This window comes from Gastrolobium bilobum, unplaced genomic scaffold (genome assembly GCF_033153095.1).
Source record: "Gastrolobium bilobum isolate Gb01-03AN ecotype WA unplaced genomic scaffold, APGP_CSIRO_Gbil_v1 utg41169, whole genome shotgun sequence".
NCBI classification, from domain to species: Eukaryota; Viridiplantae; Streptophyta; class Magnoliopsida; order Fabales; family Fabaceae; genus Gastrolobium; species Gastrolobium bilobum.
In genome coordinates, this window is record NW_026897122.1 from 59130 (window position 1) to 79625 (window position 20496).

At 33.9% G+C, this 20496-nt stretch overlaps 2 protein-coding genes across 5 annotated transcripts; one reads left to right on the forward strand and one right to left on the reverse strand.

The window, feature by feature from the left end:
* The first annotated feature begins 3351 nt into the window (after window positions 1–3351).
* LOC133304369 (kinetochore protein SPC25 homolog) lies at window positions 3352–14029 on the forward strand. Of its 4 annotated transcripts, XR_009750594.1 has the most exons (9): window positions 3352–3649; window positions 3774–3839; window positions 3946–4092; window positions 7273–7386; window positions 7468–7557; window positions 7645–7767; window positions 10312–10547; window positions 11841–12071; window positions 13897–14029. XR_009750594.1 is itself a non-coding variant. In XM_061504400.1 (8 exons), exons 1-8 carry the CDS (start codon window positions 3517–3519, stop codon window positions 13933–13935), a joined length of 948 nt encoding a protein of 315 aa, XP_061360384.1. In that variant the 5' UTR covers window positions 3352–3516; the 3' UTR covers window positions 13936–13986. The 4 variants fall into 4 exon arrangements, 3 of the variants coding, with proteins under 3 accessions (XP_061360384.1, XP_061360385.1, XP_061360386.1); XM_061504400.1 differs by lacking the exon at window positions 11841–12071 and having other exon boundaries at window positions 13897–13986; XM_061504401.1 differs by lacking the exon at window positions 13897–14029 and having other exon boundaries at window positions 11841–12408.
* Window positions 12849–16886, reverse strand: LOC133304368 (short-chain dehydrogenase TIC 32 B, chloroplastic-like). Its single transcript, XM_061504399.1, has 8 exons — window positions 16738–16886; window positions 15386–15617; window positions 15178–15257; window positions 13923–14076; window positions 13738–13816; window positions 13516–13603; window positions 13375–13421; window positions 12849–13138 (listed from the first exon to the last, which is right to left on the reverse strand). Exons 1-8 carry the CDS (start codon window positions 16865–16867, stop codon window positions 12956–12958), a joined length of 993 nt encoding a protein of 330 aa, XP_061360383.1. The 5' UTR covers window positions 16868–16886; the 3' UTR covers window positions 12849–12955.
* Window positions 16887–20496: the final 3610 nt, after the last annotated feature.

The following is a 20496-nucleotide window of genomic DNA, read 5'->3' on the forward strand; positions in this document are numbered from 1 at the left end:
GGCTCGAAAAATAAACGAGCCAGAAAACTTAACCCAACCCGACCTGAGTCGGGTTAGGGTTAGCTCGCGGGTTGGTTCGAAAAAATGAAAAAATAAAATAAAATTCCATTGATGCTCTAACTTCTAATTTTTTTTCCTAAATTATTAATTCATTCAATACAAATATATTATACAGATGAATCATAGAAAATTCTTTTTGCATTTGGACTTGGACTTATTGGCAGTTGGCACCACATTCACACTGTTACACATACTATAAAAAAGGTTCTTAACGCACAGTTTTGGACTTATTGGCAGCTGCAGGGTATTTTCGTTTGGGTCTTTGAAACTTGGATTTTAAGTTTTAGCTTTCTACTTTACCTTCATTAATTTTTATACTTTTATATTAAAAAAACCATAATCCGCGAGCCAACCCGTTTGACCCGTAAGTTAGCTCAATTTTTTTTGAGTTGAAACGAGTCGGGCTGACTCAAGTTATTAACTCATTTTTTCTAACCCAACGAGCTCATTTTACTCGAGTTACATTTTGAATGATTGGTAATTTGCCTTGCGTTACTATTTCTGCTTGGGCTCACTTTTTGGAAGCAGCAGCTACCCTCTATAATTATCGACTACTAATGTACACTATTTAGCCCAATCAGCCTATTTCTGCCTGGGCCACATGAGTACCAGCAAAAAAAATCTATAAACTGAACAGATTAATAATTTCCTAATTCCAATTTCTAAAAATTAAAATAAAACATAACCCATTTCAAAGATTTTTATTTATTTTTTCATGAAAATGTTTACTTTTTATGTTTGGTATAAGTTATTAATTTTTTTTTAATAAAAAGTGATTCTCAAAATATTTTTGCATGGTCATTCTATTCTCATAATATAAGAATATTTTTATCGTATGAAATATAGGATTTTATATATATATATATATATATTTATTATGTTGCAGAAAATTTGTAGTGTCATGTTACTCTCACAAAAAATGATGGTCCCACCTTATTTTCTTTTTTCTTCTTTCTTTTTGAGTGGGACCCACATCAAACATATTAAAGTAACATGATATTACAAATTTCTTACAACATGACATATATAAAACCGTGAAATATATTAAAGGTGACAAAATGAGCAATTCGCCTCCAACTCACCTTAAAATAAGTCAAGTGGCCCCACTCATTTTAAAAGTGTGTTGGAAATCTCAACTTACCTTGTGCTACCTATATATTAAAAATGAAAAATGAAATTTAAATTTTATTCCCCAATTATGTATAGGGTATCATCAAGACTAATTTTTTTCTAAATAAAAGAAAAAACTGATAGATTAATATGCTTCTCAATAGATTCAACTAGTTTTTGTGACGCCTTGTGTTCTACATTCCTTGAAGAAATTGTATTCCTCGCAGGCTTTCACCACTAGCTCTAACAACTGTATTTTCTTTAACCGCCGCCTTTTTTACTTGGTTCTTATCAGTATCATCATGAAAGTTGGAGAAGGCATAAACGTTGTTGTAAAACAGAAGTCAGTTTGTTTTCATGATAGTGAGTTTCTCAACCTAACTCTCCATATATGGCGAGTTCTTCACGAGAGTCCAATGAATTGGAGTCATTTTATCACCTCTAAAATATCTAATTACTTTTCATTCTATTGTCATGTTTATCAAACAACTACCAAAATTCAATTACGCTTTACTTTGGTTATGGTTACCGATCTGATTATTATTCGTGAATCAATTAAATGTGATCGTCGTTAATCTTAATAATACACTAATACCATTCATAAGATTATTACTCCTGAGAATAATTTCCAAAACTTAAAACCAAACAACTTTTATTTTAATTTTTTTTTTTTAAAAAGCACCTTCCAGGCCCAATTTGGAGGAGCAGTTACCGGTCCAAAAAATTTTATTTATATTTGCACAATTAGCTGTGGGGCTCCCAAAAATTATTTTTAAAGAAATTTTAAATATACTAAAGAACAAAAAAATATAAACAAGAAAAAAAAACTTCAATTTAAAAAAAATATATATAAAAAGTGATACACAGTTCTTAGGGGAGGGTTGCAGCAGGGAAGAGCCAAGAAAACGTTCCACAGAGAAGAGGTGGAACTGGAAGCTCTCTGTCTATCTCTTTGGAGGTTGTTGCTGAGGTTGCAGAAGCCATTGAATTAAGGAAAATAATAGAAAAAGAAAGTAAAGGAGGAAGGTGCAAAACCTCGTTGCTTCCTCGTGCCACCCTCAGTGTATTTATATGACGTAAAGGGATATATCTCTCTAAAGAACTTTGAGATACACCACTCTAAAAATTAGTTCAAAAGGTGAGAGTGTCCAAAGCCTTATAAAAGCCACATTACATCTCAACACGATAGCCATTTGGGGACTATATATCTCAACACGCCTCCTCACACGAGAGTCCTTTGGACTAGAAGCGTGGATATTGCACAGACATAATTTTTGGATTGTGCTTTAATTTTAATTCCACCTTAAAGTGGGGCGGTGAGGATCGAACCTGTGACCTTGTACTCAAGGTCTGATAGCATGTAAAGAACCTTGGGATACACCACCCTAAAAGCTAGATCAAAGGGTGGGAGTGCCCAAGACCTTATAAAGGCCACATTAGTTGCCCACACAATCAATGTGAAATTATATATCTCAAGAATCTATCTTTGTAAATTTATGTGTGCACTTGCACATATAGGTTTGCCAGTGAGTAGCACGATATAGACTACTAATTACCTTTAAAAATAGCATTTAAAAACTGAACCAATGACTAAGTACTACAATATAAATGTCAATAAAATAATTTAACATTAAGTAAAATTTAGTCATTAGAAATGTGCATTACTTGTATTTTACTCCGTAATTTAAATTATTCATACAATTCAATCCCTAAATCATTTGAATTCGTTTTAGGTTAATTTTTATTTGAGATAACAAAACGATTAATGTAAAAAAATAAGTTGAAATAATTTAAGGTCCAAATCATCACATAATTTACATTAAGAATTTCTTTTAATATGCGTTATTTGTATGATAGTATTGGTAATATTTAACCGCTAGACTCATTTAATTAAAAAAAAAATTATATTTACAAACTTTTTATTTATAAATTCTTACAAATTACATTATATCTGACTGATAAAATACTTTTAAGTGAAATCTGATTGGTCAAACACAGTGTAATTTATAAATATTTTTTTGTCAATGTAACTATTCTCTTTGATTAAAACATAATATAAAAACAACTTATTAGATTTATATTATTTCAAGGAGCTACTAACACTCTTCTTTCAACAATAGCAACTGGGCAAGGCAAGGCCCACAAGCTTCTGAGTTTTCTAGTGAGTCTCTAACCGTTTAAGAGATGAAGTGACTTTCTTCTCCTTCCTAATCATAATCCAACTATAAAGAAGAAGAAGAAAAAAAATCAGTCTCCCAAAAAAGCAGAAGCAAAAAATGGCGGGCTAAATTAAGATCCATATTCAAAAACCTGCAAGCTCAAAATTCAGAGTGAAAGCGAGCAAAGATGGAGTCCCCAACCTCAATCTGCGACGCAGAGATTCCTCTTCAAATACGCAACATTGATGCTTTCTACGCTTCTTACGCCAAATCCCTCCAAACCCTGAGGGCCACAGCACAACAAACTGCTCAATATCAAGGTCTTTGCTTCCATTTCATTCACGGATACGCTTGCTTGTCATAGATTAGGGTTTTAATTCACTACCTTCGTCTTACTGTTTTCATCTACTCTCTCACTCATTTCCCCCCCTCCTTTCCTCCCAGTTCAACTAGAAGAGATTAAAGTTAAATCGAGGGAGGCGGAAGATGATTTGGTCAAAGCACTTGCAGGTTACTTCAATTTTTATTTTTTTTTGGGTGGCGGATTTCAGTTTCAATTTTTAATTGAATTCGGCTTGAGCTTCCTTGTTTTCCCCAAATAATCGAACATGTGCAGTCAAGACCCGCAAAGAGGCCAAGCGAATGGCATTGATGGATGCTATTGCTTCTGCAAAAGCTAGAGTTGAAGACCTCAACACAAGTATTCAGGAGCAGCGAACCAAAAAACAAGAATATGCCGCATTTCTATCTCAACAATCTTCCGGTTAGTGATACACCTCTTTGTCTCCAAATGGAACTATTTCTAGCTATTTAATTATTTAAGTCTATATTAATATTTGTATGGATTCTTGTACCTGCTTGATGTTTATGTATATCCGTGTGTGTGGAAAAGTGAAGGGTAATATTAACACTGCCTCTATTGCTTATTTGAAGAGTTATATTATGTAAACATTATTAGTTCTTCCACCATTGTCATCACAATTAGATATGATTGTAGCTTGTGATATTTTCAGGCTCATGTGGTGGACATGATAGGATAAGGACGAATAGGATAAGAGGGCTCGATAAGAATAGAAAATGATATGGACTTGATAAGCTTATGACAAAAACAATTTGAATAACATTAAAATGAAAAAAAGAAGAAGTCACATTCACATGCAAGAATGAACGTTGAATAGAGTTAATTCACATTCATATTCACATTGGATTATAGTTGGGGGTTAATTTATTTAGTGGATGAAATAATTATCAACCATGTCAAGCACACAATGCAATATTTGGATAAAGCTAGAGATTTGTTACTCAATGAAAGTTAATGAAAAAACAATCTCAAGCATGAACGTTACAATGGCGGTGGTTGGCCGGTGGCAGCGGCGGTGGTTAGTGGCTAGTGGTGGTTGATTGCTGGTGGCGATGGCTGTGGTTGGTGGTATTGGTGGGGCTGGCTCTCACATTCTCAAGGAAGCTCCAAGGAGGCAGAGGGCTACTTTTGGGAGAAGAGTTTCTTATCTTATCTTTGTTGAAACCTAACCCAAGCTCTCCTTTGGATTGCTTATTTGGTTGTGGGTTGGATAAAATGAGTTAATAGGATAATCTTATCATATCATGTTGGCTCACCAAACAATAGATAAGAGTAAGATATGATAGTATATTTTATCTTATCCCCACTATCATGTCCACCAAACAGGCCCTCAAGTCTACATGTTTATTTGTTTGCAGGGCATATCTTACTTGATGGCTTAATCCATTTGAAATTATATGTAAATATGATCACAATATATGTGGAACCAAGTTGTCTATAATCATATATTTCCCGAGTGTTAAACAGCTGACAGTGGCCGCTACCCGCAACAGTTGCAGTATAGCGCGAAAAAGTGGCGCTATTGACTCAAGCTCGGGCTGGGGTAGGTAGAGGAGTCGGCTTTAGAGTAGAGTCTGTGGTGACCTTATCATCAATGACATGAGTTGGCTTTGGAGATTGCCAACAATGATAAGCCCAAGCAGAATGAACAAGAATGGATGCTTTATGAACATAGGGCATCTCTAGTGGGGTGAACTCAACAGAGGAAGAGGTAAGACCACAAAAATATAGTCAGGAGACCTAAAGCAAGGAACAAATTCAAAAAATGTAATATCAGCCGAGATCAAATATCAATGAAGAGTAGTGAAGTACCAATGATAACCCTTTTAGGGCCTGTTTATTAAGCACAAAAAATGACATCTGATTATGAGGTAGCAAGCAATAAGAAATAAGAACAACATATCCCCAAAAATAGAAAGTGACATGTCCATGAAGTACGAGTGTCCGAGTGGTTTCAATAAGGTGTTAGTTTTTGTGTTCCATAAACCTATTTTGTTGAGGGATATGGACACATGATGTTTGGTGAAGAATGTCATGTGAGGTTGTAAATGTTTGAAAGGATTGAGACAAGTATTCACGTGCAGTATCACTGTGGAAAATATGAATTAACACCCCAAGTTGAGTCTTTTTTTTATAATAAAACATTTGAAATATAAAAAAACAACTAAGACCCTTTTTTCCATTAAAAATAACCAAGTATGATATCAATAAAAGTGACAAAATATTTGTACCCCTCGAATTATGAAAATGAACTAAAGCAAATGCAGACATAGCTCGATGACTAACTCAATTGAGAAACAAACTACGGGTATGTTTCCCTAATTTACAATACTTACAAAGTAAACGAGACAATTTAGAGAGACTTGGCGTCAATTCCCAAAACATGGCAAGGTTAGGATAATCCAATTGAACATGAATGGTGAGAGGAGCATCCAATACAGGGAAAACACAATAAGAGTTGGTAAACCGGTATAGGTTACGAGACTCACATTTGGCACCAATTGTCCATCTTGAACCCTAGTCTTACGGGATTATAGAATCTTGAATAAAATAAATTATAGTGTCAAGAGAACAAACCAAAATTACTAATGGAATGTAAATTGAATGGAGAAACTGGGACATAAAACATATTATCAACTGAGAGGGAAGGGAAGGAATGGACAGTACTAACCAACCCTTTGTGGCCGTACTTTGGAACTATTAACTAAGGGGACAGTTGGCAAATAACCAGAGGTAGGGATGGAGGAGAGAATTTACTTAATACTAGAGATATGATCCTTGGATAGTTCTGCATCTCTGTGGTGATAAGTTACTTTTTCTGGCAGTTTTCCGGCAAGTCTCGTCTTGCTCTGTTCAGTTCTGACTTGTCCTTCTCTATGCTTGTTTGTTCTGCATCTATTCTGCCTCTGTTAAGGACTTTAGTTTGCATTTTTATAGACTTCCCTATAGCAGCAATCCTGCTATAGTAGTTTTGGGATCGGCTGCCATCCAAGATTGATAATTATGAACTTGAGATTCTACCAAGTTGTAGGTTGGCACGTGACGAATTGTTTGTTGTGATTTTTGCCGAGAAGGTCATCAGAAAAGTGATAGTGAGAGTGGGATATTGTTGAAAGGATGACTTAATAGTGGTTGAGCGGCTAATTGGAAGGGGGGGAAACGGTGGTCAGAAAAAAAAAAGTCACCGGTGGCCAATGGGTCCACCAAGTGTACACGACTTAGGGTATCTCCTTTTCAGACTCTAGATACCATGTTACTATTACACAACAATATCTAAATGCTTTTGTGCGAAGATAAATACAAGTAATAATTATTGTAATTATATGATTTAATTTTTCTTTTACGATGAACCTAGGTACTTCTTACATAGTTTCCAATGTATGTTTTACAATGTTTTTGTCATTTGTGCTTTATTACATGCTTTTACAGGACACATTTTGGTATTATGTTTCAGTCTCTTTTCCCTTTTATCTATTTGCATTATTTTACTTACTAAACTTGAAAATTTTCATCATGAGAAATATTATGGACTATTCTAAGCTTCTCTCCCCTTCCCTCTCTTCTATTTTCTTCCATAAAAAGCTTTGACAGCATTTGAAGGGAGTTTAAATGAAAGCATTGAACATAAAGATGAAACACAGGAGGCCATCTCTTGGTACAACAGGGTCCTTGGTTTTTATGTCAAAGGCGGACGTGGTAATTGACGTTAATCTTTTTGAACAAGGATTATTCTTCTTTTGCAAAATTGATATCCTCACTATTTCTTATGCTTTTCAGGGGTAAAATTCACATTCAAGAATATAAATTTGAACAATCCAAACGAGGAGTTTTTTTTTACTATCTGCCATGAAAGCAATTCTTACACGTGTAAGCAGCATATCTGGTTTTGTTTATGATCTTAAAAAGTATGCTGATATACTCCATGATATCTGAATTTTGTTATTTATCTTTCAGTGTTAATTTGTGAACCTTTCCTCAGTGACATCAAAGAGTTGATCAATGAATTAAACAGGACAAATGGTCTGTTTAAATTTGTCAGAGTAATGAGGAAAAAGTTCCAAGCAGCAGTGGCACAAGGTACAACAATGGCTCTTTCAATCTTTTAGAATATTGCATTCATGACATGCGGGAGCCCAGTATATTGGAGACTGAACTGACCGCTACAATGGCAAAACAAGTGAATTGGCCCTTTTGTTCAATCTGATTATTATTTGAAAATTGACTGAACCAGTTGGTTTTCTGTCAAACCAGTAATCTATTGCCAATTCTGCGGGTTTATTTGGGCTCAAAGTTGATGAATTGAATGTTAAATATTAGGGGTGACAATTTGTGCCAACGGTATATATTTGTGTTGGGTTGAGGTATGACATAAATATGGAATACACTCAACTCGAATATGACAAGAATAAAGATTTGTGTCAAAATCTTTGACACAAATATGATCCACTCATTTTGTTGGTTGATACGACACAACATGAATAACCCACCAACCTTCAAATATGGGCTTTTTGACCATTATAGCCCTTATTTAATAATTAATTACCAAATTGACCTTGATTATAAACTATTTCAAAAATTTAACCTCTCCAGAAAACATAAACCAATCTGCCCTTGTTTGACCGTTGACCATCAAACTTACCCGGGTATCCCCTTCCCTACCCGGGTATTTTTTGAAAATTTTAAAATACCCGAGTAGGAAGGGAGATACCCGGGTATATTTCAAAAAACTGGAAAATGCTTGAATTATTTACCCGGGTAGGGAGGCGGATACCCGGGTAAATAGTATTCAGTTTTGGGTGGTCAATGAATCCATTAGGTGCCACTTCATATCCTCTAGCTATCGAGAGCGTAGTCTCGGAAAGCAGCGTCTTCTAGAGTCATACGCGTGTTGGTTTAAAGATTAGAAACTGTTTATACAAAAAATAAAAAAAAATAAAAGATTAGAAGCTAGATGCGTCACATTCGCGTATCTTTAAACTTCATCCAAAAAGCAACCACCAGTTGACTTCTGGCCCAATTCATTTCCTCTAATATGCTATTTGTGTTTGAAGAAATATAATATAAAATATAAAAATTATGCTAGATCTACACAGTTAGTTAAGAAGTATACTCATATCTCATATAGATATGAATTCGAATTGAAGTGAGGAAAGTAAATGGTGGATAGTAAATGCAGTAAAGGATTCTGGTGGACAGTAAATGGCATATTTACCCGGGTAGCCGCCTCTCTACCCGGGTAAATAATTCAAGCATTTCCCAGTTTTTTGAAATATACCCGGGTATCCCCCTTTCTACCCGGGTATTTTAAAATTTTTAAAAAATACCCGGGTAGGGAGGGGGATACCCAGGTAGGCTTGATGGTCAACGGTCAAACAGGGGCAGATTGGTATTATGTTTTCTGGAGAGGTTAAATTTTTGAAATAGTTTATAATCAAGGTCAATTTGGTAATTAATTATTAAATAAAGGCTATAGTGGTCAAAAAGCCTTCAAATATGTGTTCTTGATATTGGTGTGACTGGGGGTTGATATGACATGACATAAAAAACTTGTGCATTGAATGTTGCCTTCATCAATGAATAATAATAACCAGACAAACAACCTGCTAGTCAAAATTGTAATTAACCACAAAAATGGAAGTCAGTGTTGTGTTTGTGGGTTGACACGCAACACAACTCGATACAACATGAATGTAAATGTGGATCAACCCGAATATGAAAATCTCATATCGTGTTTGTTTTGTGTCATTGAATTGTGCAATGAAATGTCATCCCTAAATTTCCAATGTCTTTAGAAAGGAATTTATTAGGTTCTCATCATCCATGTTTAATTGTCAGTTGTAGCTATAGCTGAGCCAAGTGTAGTATAAAAGCAATACAGAAAAAAAATTGTATCAGTTTTAGTGATAGTAAAATGGGTTTTATAATTCTCATTTAACATGAGAATTCAAATTTTCCTACACACCCTTCGATTTTCGTGCTGACATGGGTCCTACATATAATTTTTTCTAACACATGGGTCCCACATGCTTTTTATCTCTACAACATGAGAATTGAATTCTCATTCAACATGAGAAAATCAAACCCCTAGTAAAATATTCATTTTTTTCATATATAAATGATAAATAGTTGAAAATATTATATGCATATTAGTTATTTTGTGGCAAAGACATTCACGAAATTGTTAATCAAATTAACATCTCATCTACAAAACATTATGAAAAAAGTAAAATAAATATATATTTCTTATATTATACAAATTTATTAATAATTCAAAGTATATATTATAATGATACTTTTCATTAATTAAGGAAAATTAATGTATGTAATACTGTCTTATATGTATTATTGAATTATTCAATCATCATTTTGATATATATGATAATTTTGTTATTATTTAAGCATTATATGAATATATATGTTATTTTTCTTAATGTATTTTGTCATATGTTTATTAAAATAATATCTTGAACCCTGGTCAGCTGCAGTTCAACCCATGTTGAACTGTTAAGTCTCTAACCCTTGGCCCTGTCCTTAACCAGTTCAATAACTTGCTTGTTTTTGGAACATCGATGAAAATAGGGCTTACTATGAATGCTATTTTCTAAAATTACAACAAAACAGGGAGTTTAATTCTGACAACAGTTGAACATGAAGAATCTGCCTTTATCTCTACATCTGCTCCGATTTTATCAGTGTCATATGTTAGAAGTGATTCTCCAACCAAGGAAAATGAGCATCGATCTGAGCCCACAGAAGGTAATACACAATTCAAGAAACAAAATGTTCGCAGAAGGGTAAAGTCAGCAGTTTTATCTCCTGGATCTGCATCATCTGTTCGCCAGTCCCCTCGTTTGAAGGTATGAATTGGTCACAAGTCACCTGTTGTATTTCTTGAATTTAATTTCCTGTCTCTGTACAAGTTGTTATCCCAATATCAGGATTCTCTTGGCAGATGATGTTGTCCACTTGTATTGTTGTCTATTGTACTCTACTTTCAACATTCGTATGATCATGAAGCTACTTTATATCATTCTTTACCTTTTCTTGGTGTGATTGACCAAAGGCCTTGAGAAAGATGATAATAGTTAGACTGACTCCTTGACCTTGTGCTGTTCAAACTTCAAAGAAAAATAATTTTATCCTTGATAGAGGCACTGCATATGCTGAGAATTTTACAATAGTAATTGAATTATCTATCAACATTGCATGATGGTTATTGTTTGAATTAGCTTAAATCAGTGGCTTTGACCCCATTAGCTTTTGGAACTGAACTGGATTTTGCCTATAGCTTATAACACTGACTCAAAGGAGGACATTCTGATGAACTTGATTGTCTCTTGTTTTTATGTTTTGGTTAGACGGAAAAGTTGAGAACACTAAATGTACATGTTAGCTTTCCCTCATTCCAATCTGACATTTGGTCCTTCATTAACTATTTAATTGTGCCACCTAGTTGCATGTTCCTTTTAGAGTAAACCCTCAAACTAGTCCCCAAAATATATAGCGACGGTCATATTAGACCTTAAAAGATAAAAATTACTACATAGGTCCCTGACATATATATATTCAGTCAAATTAATTCCTAATTTAACTCGGATTAATTTGACTGACGGAATGCATATTTTGGGGATTTAAATGATAATTTTTATCTTTTAGGGACTAATATGACCGATGTTATCATTTACTCTTTTATTACCTTTTTTTTCTGGATCTGAAATATAAATATCTTTCTGGGAATATTATTGTAAATGCTAGAAAACTTGCAGGAGCTAACTTGCAAAAGTTTATGTTCATTGGACATTTTGTCTTCAATAGTATACTACTGGTCCTTCTGGATTTTTTATTTATGGATGATTGATTAAAAGGATTCTGAGTATCGAAAAAATTAAAATGCAAAAAGAATGGTAATTTGCTTTAATAGTTTGTGTGCTCAAGTCATATTCATGATTGAGCTTTTATCTTTTTGACGCATTCTTGGGTCCTGTGGTGCATTACATTTAAGGGGTCTCTATAATCTATGTTCTGGCATCATTAAATTGTAAATAAATTTTAATGGCAAGTTATCTAGATGAGAAAAATTTTATATGACCCTTGCATATATATATGGACGCATACAAAGTCAGTTAATACTGAGGTCTCATATATGACAGGCTAGGCAATAAAGTCGAGTGGAGGATGCTTGCCACCTCATTTGATGATGCATGCTGAGGTCCCCGAAGCGCCCTTGTAGTCATAATTCATGACTCAGGTTTCTAAGTGCTAACAAATTGACCCTTAATTCCAGACATATCTGCGTCCTAGGTGTCTTGTATATAACAGATCAGAAGATCTCCACAAAATTGGTCAAACTTGAAACTATATTGGGTGACACGAGATTGGGTGTAAGTTTTTAAAAAATCATGTATTCTTCATGACAATTTGTTTTGTATTGTTTTTTTTTTTCCGGGATAAATCATAGGTATCCTCCGTGGGAGGCAATCCTGTTCGGGACGGGTCCAAAGTTGAGACTTTAAACCCCTCCCAAATATGATACTGGGAAGGATCGGACACATGTTCTCACCCTCATCTGCTTAGCTTCCATGCGTCAATTGAGCTACCATCATTTGGTTTTTCTTGTTCTTTTTAGTGTTTCTTCCTTGTTGCTAAACTCACAAAATTATTCGATGAAACATAAGTGTATTGGAAATGTAAATGAAGCAATTTATTGGTAATGAATCTCCATGATCCTTTTCGTTGTTTGTTTGTTTTTTTAAAATTCTCCCTTTTATCAAAAATTTCATTTTAACCAGTCATTTCATCGATCTTTTGCTACTATGTGACCTAGTTGTGGAAAGTGTCTGCCCTCGAGGCAAAGGCTGTGTACATCTATCCTAGAGGCTTGTACTAAATTTCTAGATGAAGTCAGAGCCCATATGTAGGCTGCAATTTGATCAATCCTTTTATCAACAATGAACATCTCCTAGTTTGTACTTTTTCTTGAAACTTATATCCAATAATAGTAATTGATTATTTTGAAGGTAGCCTTCCCCGTTCCTATATTTGTTTTTTACAGTAGGTCAACTTTTTAGTATATTGAGAGAGAGAGAGAGAGAGAGATTTTATGCTTTATGTTCTCTTGTACAATAAATCATTCGTATTATTAGCTTAAAGCCCCTTGATTAATGCTTGCCACTTAATGTAAATAGATAATCACATATATATATATATATATATACACATATACACACGGAGTGTAGATTAGTAGGTAAAAGGGGGAAGAAAGACTTCAATGTGCTGCTTGACGTAGTCGTTTGTGAAGCAAGGCATGGGTGTCGTTCCATAGCTTTTTAGCTTCCGATTCGTCATTTGCTAGACTTGAGCAGTTATTCTCGTTACAATCTATAAAGTACTTCCCACTCACCCCTTCTGTTTGTCGGCTTAGAGCAACATAACACGTCGTTGATGCACCCTGCGGACACGCATTAATGTAAATATTGCCACTTACAGTGAAAAATGATTGGATTATTACAAATGAGTCATTTTTTCCCCACCCCTCTGTTGCCTAGTTAGTTGGGTTATTCACCATTAATTTCTTTATGTGAATTTCTACATCACTGCAACTAGACAGGGTAGAATTCTCCTACTAGAATCTTTCTTCACTCTTATTAAGATTCTATTGTATTAATAATATATTTCTTTACAAACCTGTGATACCGATTTCAGTAACTTCGATGCAATGAAAAACAGGGAATCTGCATGGAAGTTTTACGAATGCTTAGTGGCTTCGACCTTATAAAAATGCAATAAGGAATACGAGTTACCAAATTAATTAAGCTTTGTACTTACCCGTTATTAAGCCCTTATGTGCTCTAATAATTCCCGTCTTCACAATACCTGGATGCACTGCATTGATAGTTACCCTTGCATTCCTTGCCTGTGATTATCTCCCAATTTCCAAGAATATTTTAGTGGGTCATACAATGTTCTACTTTAGCAGCATTATGATCACCGTTCACCACAGATGGAAAGTACAAAAATAGAAAGTTTGGGGTTATTTCTCATTCTAACCTTCAGCTGTCTGGCCATTTCCTTCACATGCAGAATTTTGGCCAACTTTGACTGAGCATATGCGCGTGTGCCATTATAACTGCATTTGTCATTTATAAGATCATTACAATGATTAGTATCCAAAATTGAATGCAATCAAACTTGTTCTTAATTTTGCAGAGAAGGGAAGCAAGTGTTGGTTGTACTTTTCTCCGCTGAGCATGTTTTTGAAACAAAAATCAGTTCTTTTCACCCAGCTATGGATCACAGAAGAAACGTTTATGATTCTTCCTTGAATGCCTGTCTTCTTTGCAGTATCTATCATTTTCTCTAGTAGCATTTTTGTTAACAAAAAATGTCCTGCAATATAAGAAGAAGAAAAATAAAGAAATTATGAAAGTATTTTTTTTTTTAACCTTTCCGGTCCATTTCAACATAAGAATGACAACAAAACATCATCAACAGACGCATTGCATATTATAAATAGGCCACAAAGAGGAATTTGGACTTGGAACTCAAAAAAAATGGTGCACCCTCGGTGCTTTGTATTTCTTGACCAAAATGAAGGCTAAAGTGATATCCAAGCTTGCCCCATCGTATACCCGTTGTCGTGGACCACAATCTAGTCCATCAACATTAAATAGGCCTTAAACAAAAAGCATGAGAGATGTTACTTCTGGTTTTTTATATGATATAAACTTTTTATCAGCAAAATAAAAAGTCGTTACTGATTGTTAATGGAGATAAGAGTTTTGATTGATTGAAAATGGAGCTTTGTACAATTTATCAGTTATCAAAATTAACTACTAGTTTTTTTTTAACTCAAATAAAGCCACTGAACACATTTTTATATTATGTAGAGTAAATATCTTCTTGGGTCCTTGATAAAAAAATACGGAATCCATTTTAATTCTTTAGAAAAAAAGTATTTATATTAGTCCTTTTAAAGGATTAACAGGGGTCTTCTTTGAATTTCAGAGGAACCATAATTTCAAAGAACTGAAATTTCAGAGGGACCACAAGTTGATTTTTTTTGTTCTAAGAGAGTAAATATCTATATTTTTTTGTTGAGAACCCAAAATGATATTTATTCTATTATGTATGAATATTAGAATTATATGTGTAAAATCAAACCTTCCTAATTAGGAGGAGTGAAAATCATTCAAAGATTTTTTTTCTTTTTTTAATATACCATCCATATATCGGTCTTTGAATTTGAAGACTTGTGCATAGTGCTATCCAAACTTAACGGTGGTCACTGAGGACTTTATTTGAGCCAATTTCAACGATGGTTGACTATGCTTCTTTAAATTGTGTGTGATAATTTGTCTTGTGTTAAGGGCTGCAACAAAGGGTGTGGCATTCAGATTATGCTGAATGAGTGGTTGCCAGAGATTTAGCAGTGCTTTTCAATCTTAAGTTGATACCCACCCTTAGAAATCGGTAAGAATGGAAAAGTACCTAAGTAATTCGTAGCAAATGTCATTTCAATTTTCACTTCGGAGAACTCCAGGTTTTGAGAGTATGTTCCTGCATTGTTTCTGTAAAATAAATTTATTCCAACTTTTAGCACGACATTCATTTGCATGATTTCACCTTTTCTTACCTAACAAATCACGAATATAAAATGAAATGGAGGAAAAAAATACGATAAAAAAAAGTAACTTACATGAGAATATTAAGGGGCAGTTCTAAAGCTAGAAACTCTGAACAAAATCTCTGTACAGAAGCAAAAGAGCTAAGATCAATCTCCAACAGAATAACCTCAACGTTTGGACTCTCCTTTTGGATTTTCTCTCTGACTTCTCTAGCCTTTCTCAAGTCCCTCGCACCAATCACAACTCTCACTCCTCTCTTTGCTAACACCCTAGCTGTTTCAGCTCCAATACCAGAAGTGGCACCTTCGATTAAAATTTCAACAACAAATAACAACTTCAGAAATTATGCTTATCCCATATTCTTGATTTATCATTCTTGATGAAGGTCAATTACAAGTGTGGAAAAAAATAAAAAATAAACTGATCTGTGAATTGATCCAAACAGCACCAAAAAGAATTAATTTTTTTTTGAATTGATTCAAGAATTGAACCATTTTATTAGAACAGTTCAAGAATGGAATTATTTTTTTAAAATTAGTTCGGTTCGATAACCAAATTACTTCATCAATTTAGTTCGATTTAGGCTGAAAACCCGAATCGAACGAAAACAAATTCATTTTTAGGAATGTAAATAAATCAAATGAACTAAACTAAACCGCAAATCAAATTGAATAGCACCATATTATTTTCAAACTGATTTAAGAACATAATCATTTTCTTCAAACCAATTTAACAATCGAATCACTTTTCAAAACTGGTGTGGGAAATGGGGCAGGGGATAGTTTGGTGTGGGAAAAAAAGGAGAAGATTATGAGTTTGTGGTGTATAGATGGGGTGAACCAATAAAAGAACAATGCACAAAAGAGACAAAGACTTCTTCATGTAGTAAAAAAGAACCACCATCCCAAAGGTGTGCTCACGTGTGAGTGCCTGCAGAGTAAACTCTTGAGGCTCTACCTTCCCCAATGCCACAAAATAATCAGTAAGAAAACCATCTGACATTTTTTTTTTTTACTCATGTGAAAGCTTAGCTGGTAAATTACTATCAAATTAAATAAAATCCGCCGTAAAAACTTGCATAGAGATTTCTGTCACAAACAAAACAAAGTGCAGATTGAAGAAGTACAAATGAAAATGCCAGTGATATAAAGAAGGTGACAAGAAGAACATTCTTCAAGAATTTTCAAAACCAAATGATGGACGCTTTCACAGTACTCTCGCTGATCGGCTTCTGGAAACACAGACTCGAAACCATGAAAGATCAGAAGGTAAAACACAGTAGAAAAAACCTGAACCATAATTGGTTCAGGACAATATGTTTGGTCACAAGAATATTAGTGGAACTGGAACAATGATAAACTTTTTCATAGCTTTTTATGGTCTTTTTCGTTGTAGCGTTTATCAGAGACTATGTAAGACTTACCAGTGATAAGAGCGGTGAGATTGGAAGGAAGACAGGAAGAGCAATCTTCAGTGACTTGTTCAGCAGTTGAATTTGAGCCAAAACCACTAGGGCCTGCTATGCCTGCTAAGTACCTTAGTGTTGCCTTCATGGATTGCCCTGCTTTACAATCTCACAAGGAAAAAGCACTCTTGCGTTGAATGAGAAACCACACACACACACACATATATATATATATATAGAGTATCACCAGTGTAAGTTACACTCTTAATCTTGTCCATTGATTCCATTTAAATCTAAGGACTCAAATTTTTTTAGTATTGTAAGTCATTAGATACAAGTGGATCAATGATCAAGATTGAGTGTAAGACTTCTAACTCTTATATCGGTGTAATAATATCTTATCCCATATATATATATATATATAGACGCACGCACACACAACACAACAGATACTCATACGGTATTGCCATAGAGTTTCCATTTAGTCCTTTGACTTGGACCAACCTAACTTAATGATCTTCACCAATTATTAATTAATTAATTAATGTAGTTGCTTATCTAAGCTCAACCACATTGTTTCGTGAAATATAGTTGTGTTGGTACATATATTAGATGATACACACAATTTCTTCCTATCAGAGCACCCAAGAATTTCTCACTATGATAACTGTTTATACCACCTATATCTTATGGTCCACAAACTATGTAACTTGAACCTATCAAGACGGTTAGACATTAATTTATAGGAAAAATTGTTTGTGTAGTCACTAGATATAAAGTTTTGTTTAGTCACCGCATTATAATTATATGCTTCCAAAAATATATAGTTATAATATTAAAATTATATTTTCTTTTCTCTTTTTTAAACTTATCTACCGAAGTGGAAAGTGGAAAAGAGTACAACTTTAATATTATAACTATGTATTTTTCGAAATACATAATTATAATGCAGTGACTAGACAAAATCTTATATTAGCATGTATTTTATAGATATCTCTATTTGCAACATTCATTGCATTTTTTCCCTTTACTTTTTCGGTCTTCATTTCTCATAATTACTGCCTGTCCTCATTAAGTGGCTTGCATTTCCACTGCGCTATGAACTTAATTTGATGATTTCTTGGCAAAACTTTGGAGTCCATATGATTAAGAGTAACAATGAATCATTAATTATGTGAAGATTACTTCTGAAGTAAAACCAAATTCTTACGTGTACATGATGTTTGGTAGTTGTGCGGTTGTGCCCCCTCTTTCATTTTCTTTTGTTTTGCACAAGGATTCTCGATTTACTTTCACTTTTCTTATGTGGTAATCAAATTTGTGTGGATCCATTTTGCTGTACTTTTTAATTTCCGTCTACAATGACAATGATCATCTTAACCTCTTTGTCATCTTTACACAGGATTGAAGCAATGTTTTTTTTTTTTTGTCTTCGGGGGAGGGGGTTCATGAGTAAGTAAACGTTTTAACCCCTAAATTGATCATATCACCACAAGAAAATGGGTTGTTACCATGACAGCAAAGTCGCCTCTAAAATCCTTACATATTTATGCAATAATTAATGGCTAGCTAAAAGGGAGAAAGTAAGAATAAAAAGTTTCCATCATTTTTGTGCCACCCATTTAAGTACACTAGTGAAAATAATAGTGATAATATGGGAAAAAGAATTATTAAAAGGACACAAGTTGTAAACCGTCATACTTTGTGTAAATCTAAAATGTCACTTTTTTTTTTCTCTCCTCAGTCACATCACTGACGTATAAAGTGAAAAAAAAGTAACTTTTCATAATTACACAGAGTATGACCAGTCATATTCTGTGTAAGTCACTAAAAATATATAATTTGTGTCTTTTTAAATGACACACACTAAACCCTGATAGTATATATTAGATATGGCATGATACAACTGTGGGAATAAAGACCGTAAAATCTGATGCTTGATACAACTGAAAGGACAAAGACTACTAGACAAGATGATTCAATCTCTATTGCTCAGCAAGATACGTGATCTGCTTTGCCTAACTTCTTTTTGAAAGGCTGTTTGACCTTAATTTTATTTTTTATTTTTTACAAAAGTAGTTTTTAGTTTAACAAATCAAAATGCAACTTCAGTGTCACATAGTCCCCGCTATGCTTAATCTTGCATATGCAGTGACCTAAATTATATTTTTACACCAAAAACCTTGATATTTTGCATCAGCTAGTTATATTTCCCACTTCTTTGTGATCCGTTACTTAAAGAAATTCAAAAAAAAAAAAAATGAATGAAAAATGATTCAGAAAAAATGAAAACAGTCTATTACACAACAAATTCTTGATAATATATAAAATTAATCGTCACACTCACAGAGATGTTTAGGATATGCATGGTATCCAACCGTCCGCAATTGTCAATGATTTTGTAGAAAAAATGATGCAACTTTTCAGGAAAAGGAATATTTTTTTAATTACCAGCTGAATTGATAATTAATTAACCATAGAAATCAAGTGGCAAGATTCATGCACGTCAACATTTGTTTAACGTTTTCTCTAATGACCCCTATACATATAACTTTTTTTTTTTTTTTTTGATAACATATACATATAACTTTTAATATATGAAAAATGACCCCTATATCTAATATTATTAGCTTTAACAAAGAATTGCATCTATATATCCATCTTTAAGTAATTCTAATTTCTTTATCCTTTTTTTCCTGATGATGGTTGCATGCACTGATGAAGAGAAAGAAAGATATAGGTATGAATGAATGTATCATAACACGTGTGCATCTAATAAAACCAATGATAGTACCAAGCATGCAATGAGAATTTGAACTTCGACAGAGTCATAGAGGATATATAGAAGGAATCAAAAGAGAGAGACATATACGCGTTGTAGAAAAAGATGCTTTTGTTGCGTGCATACCGTGCCATTCACGTCTCTCTTTTATACGAGAGAGGTCCAATTTCTCTTTATCCATCCATGGCACTTTGAGAATGATGGGCGGTGTTGGAGCTTTGACGGACTAAAAGTTAGGCATTGAGAGTGACCCTTCAACAATGGAGTGGTGAAATGTGAATTGTGGATTGTGCATAAGGGTCCCATAGTGTTTCCCAACTTGCCAACACCATCTCATCACCTGCCACAACTCTTTCAAGTGCTACTTACTCGGTTACACTTACGTAGTTTCACATGTGATCTCTTGTTCAATCCTTAATGTCTCGGCATGCGCCTAGAAAAAAGTCTGTTCACTAAAGTTTGAATATATATTATTTTCCATATATATATATGGCATGAATATATACTACATGCATTATGCATATGCAGACATACATGCTTGGATCACACAAAAAGGCACCTTCCATTATTCAAAAGCTAAAGTGGGTAATTATGACTAGTACCTTCTTGTTTTGCTGAACAAGTTGTGGGGTTTCAATAAGTAAAGGTTGCAATATAAACTCCCATTGAGGAATTTTCTTAATTTGTTTGTTTCGTTTTAAAGATGTTCATTCAAGTTGTTGAATCGTTTGTTTTGTTTTTTCAATTATGATATATGGCAGTTTTGAATTATCTGTATCATGATTATATATTTCATCCCTCCACCTTGATCAAAGCATTAAACTAACTAGGAGTCTTTAATTTCTATAATTTTATATTCTCATCAGGAATGGATATATATCAATAAACTATGGTTAACGTGACAATAAGTTTAAACTTCTCTTAATATCAAGAGCTTGAATATACAAAAATGCATTTATGAAAAAATAGCCTTAGTATTCAAACAAAATTAGTCT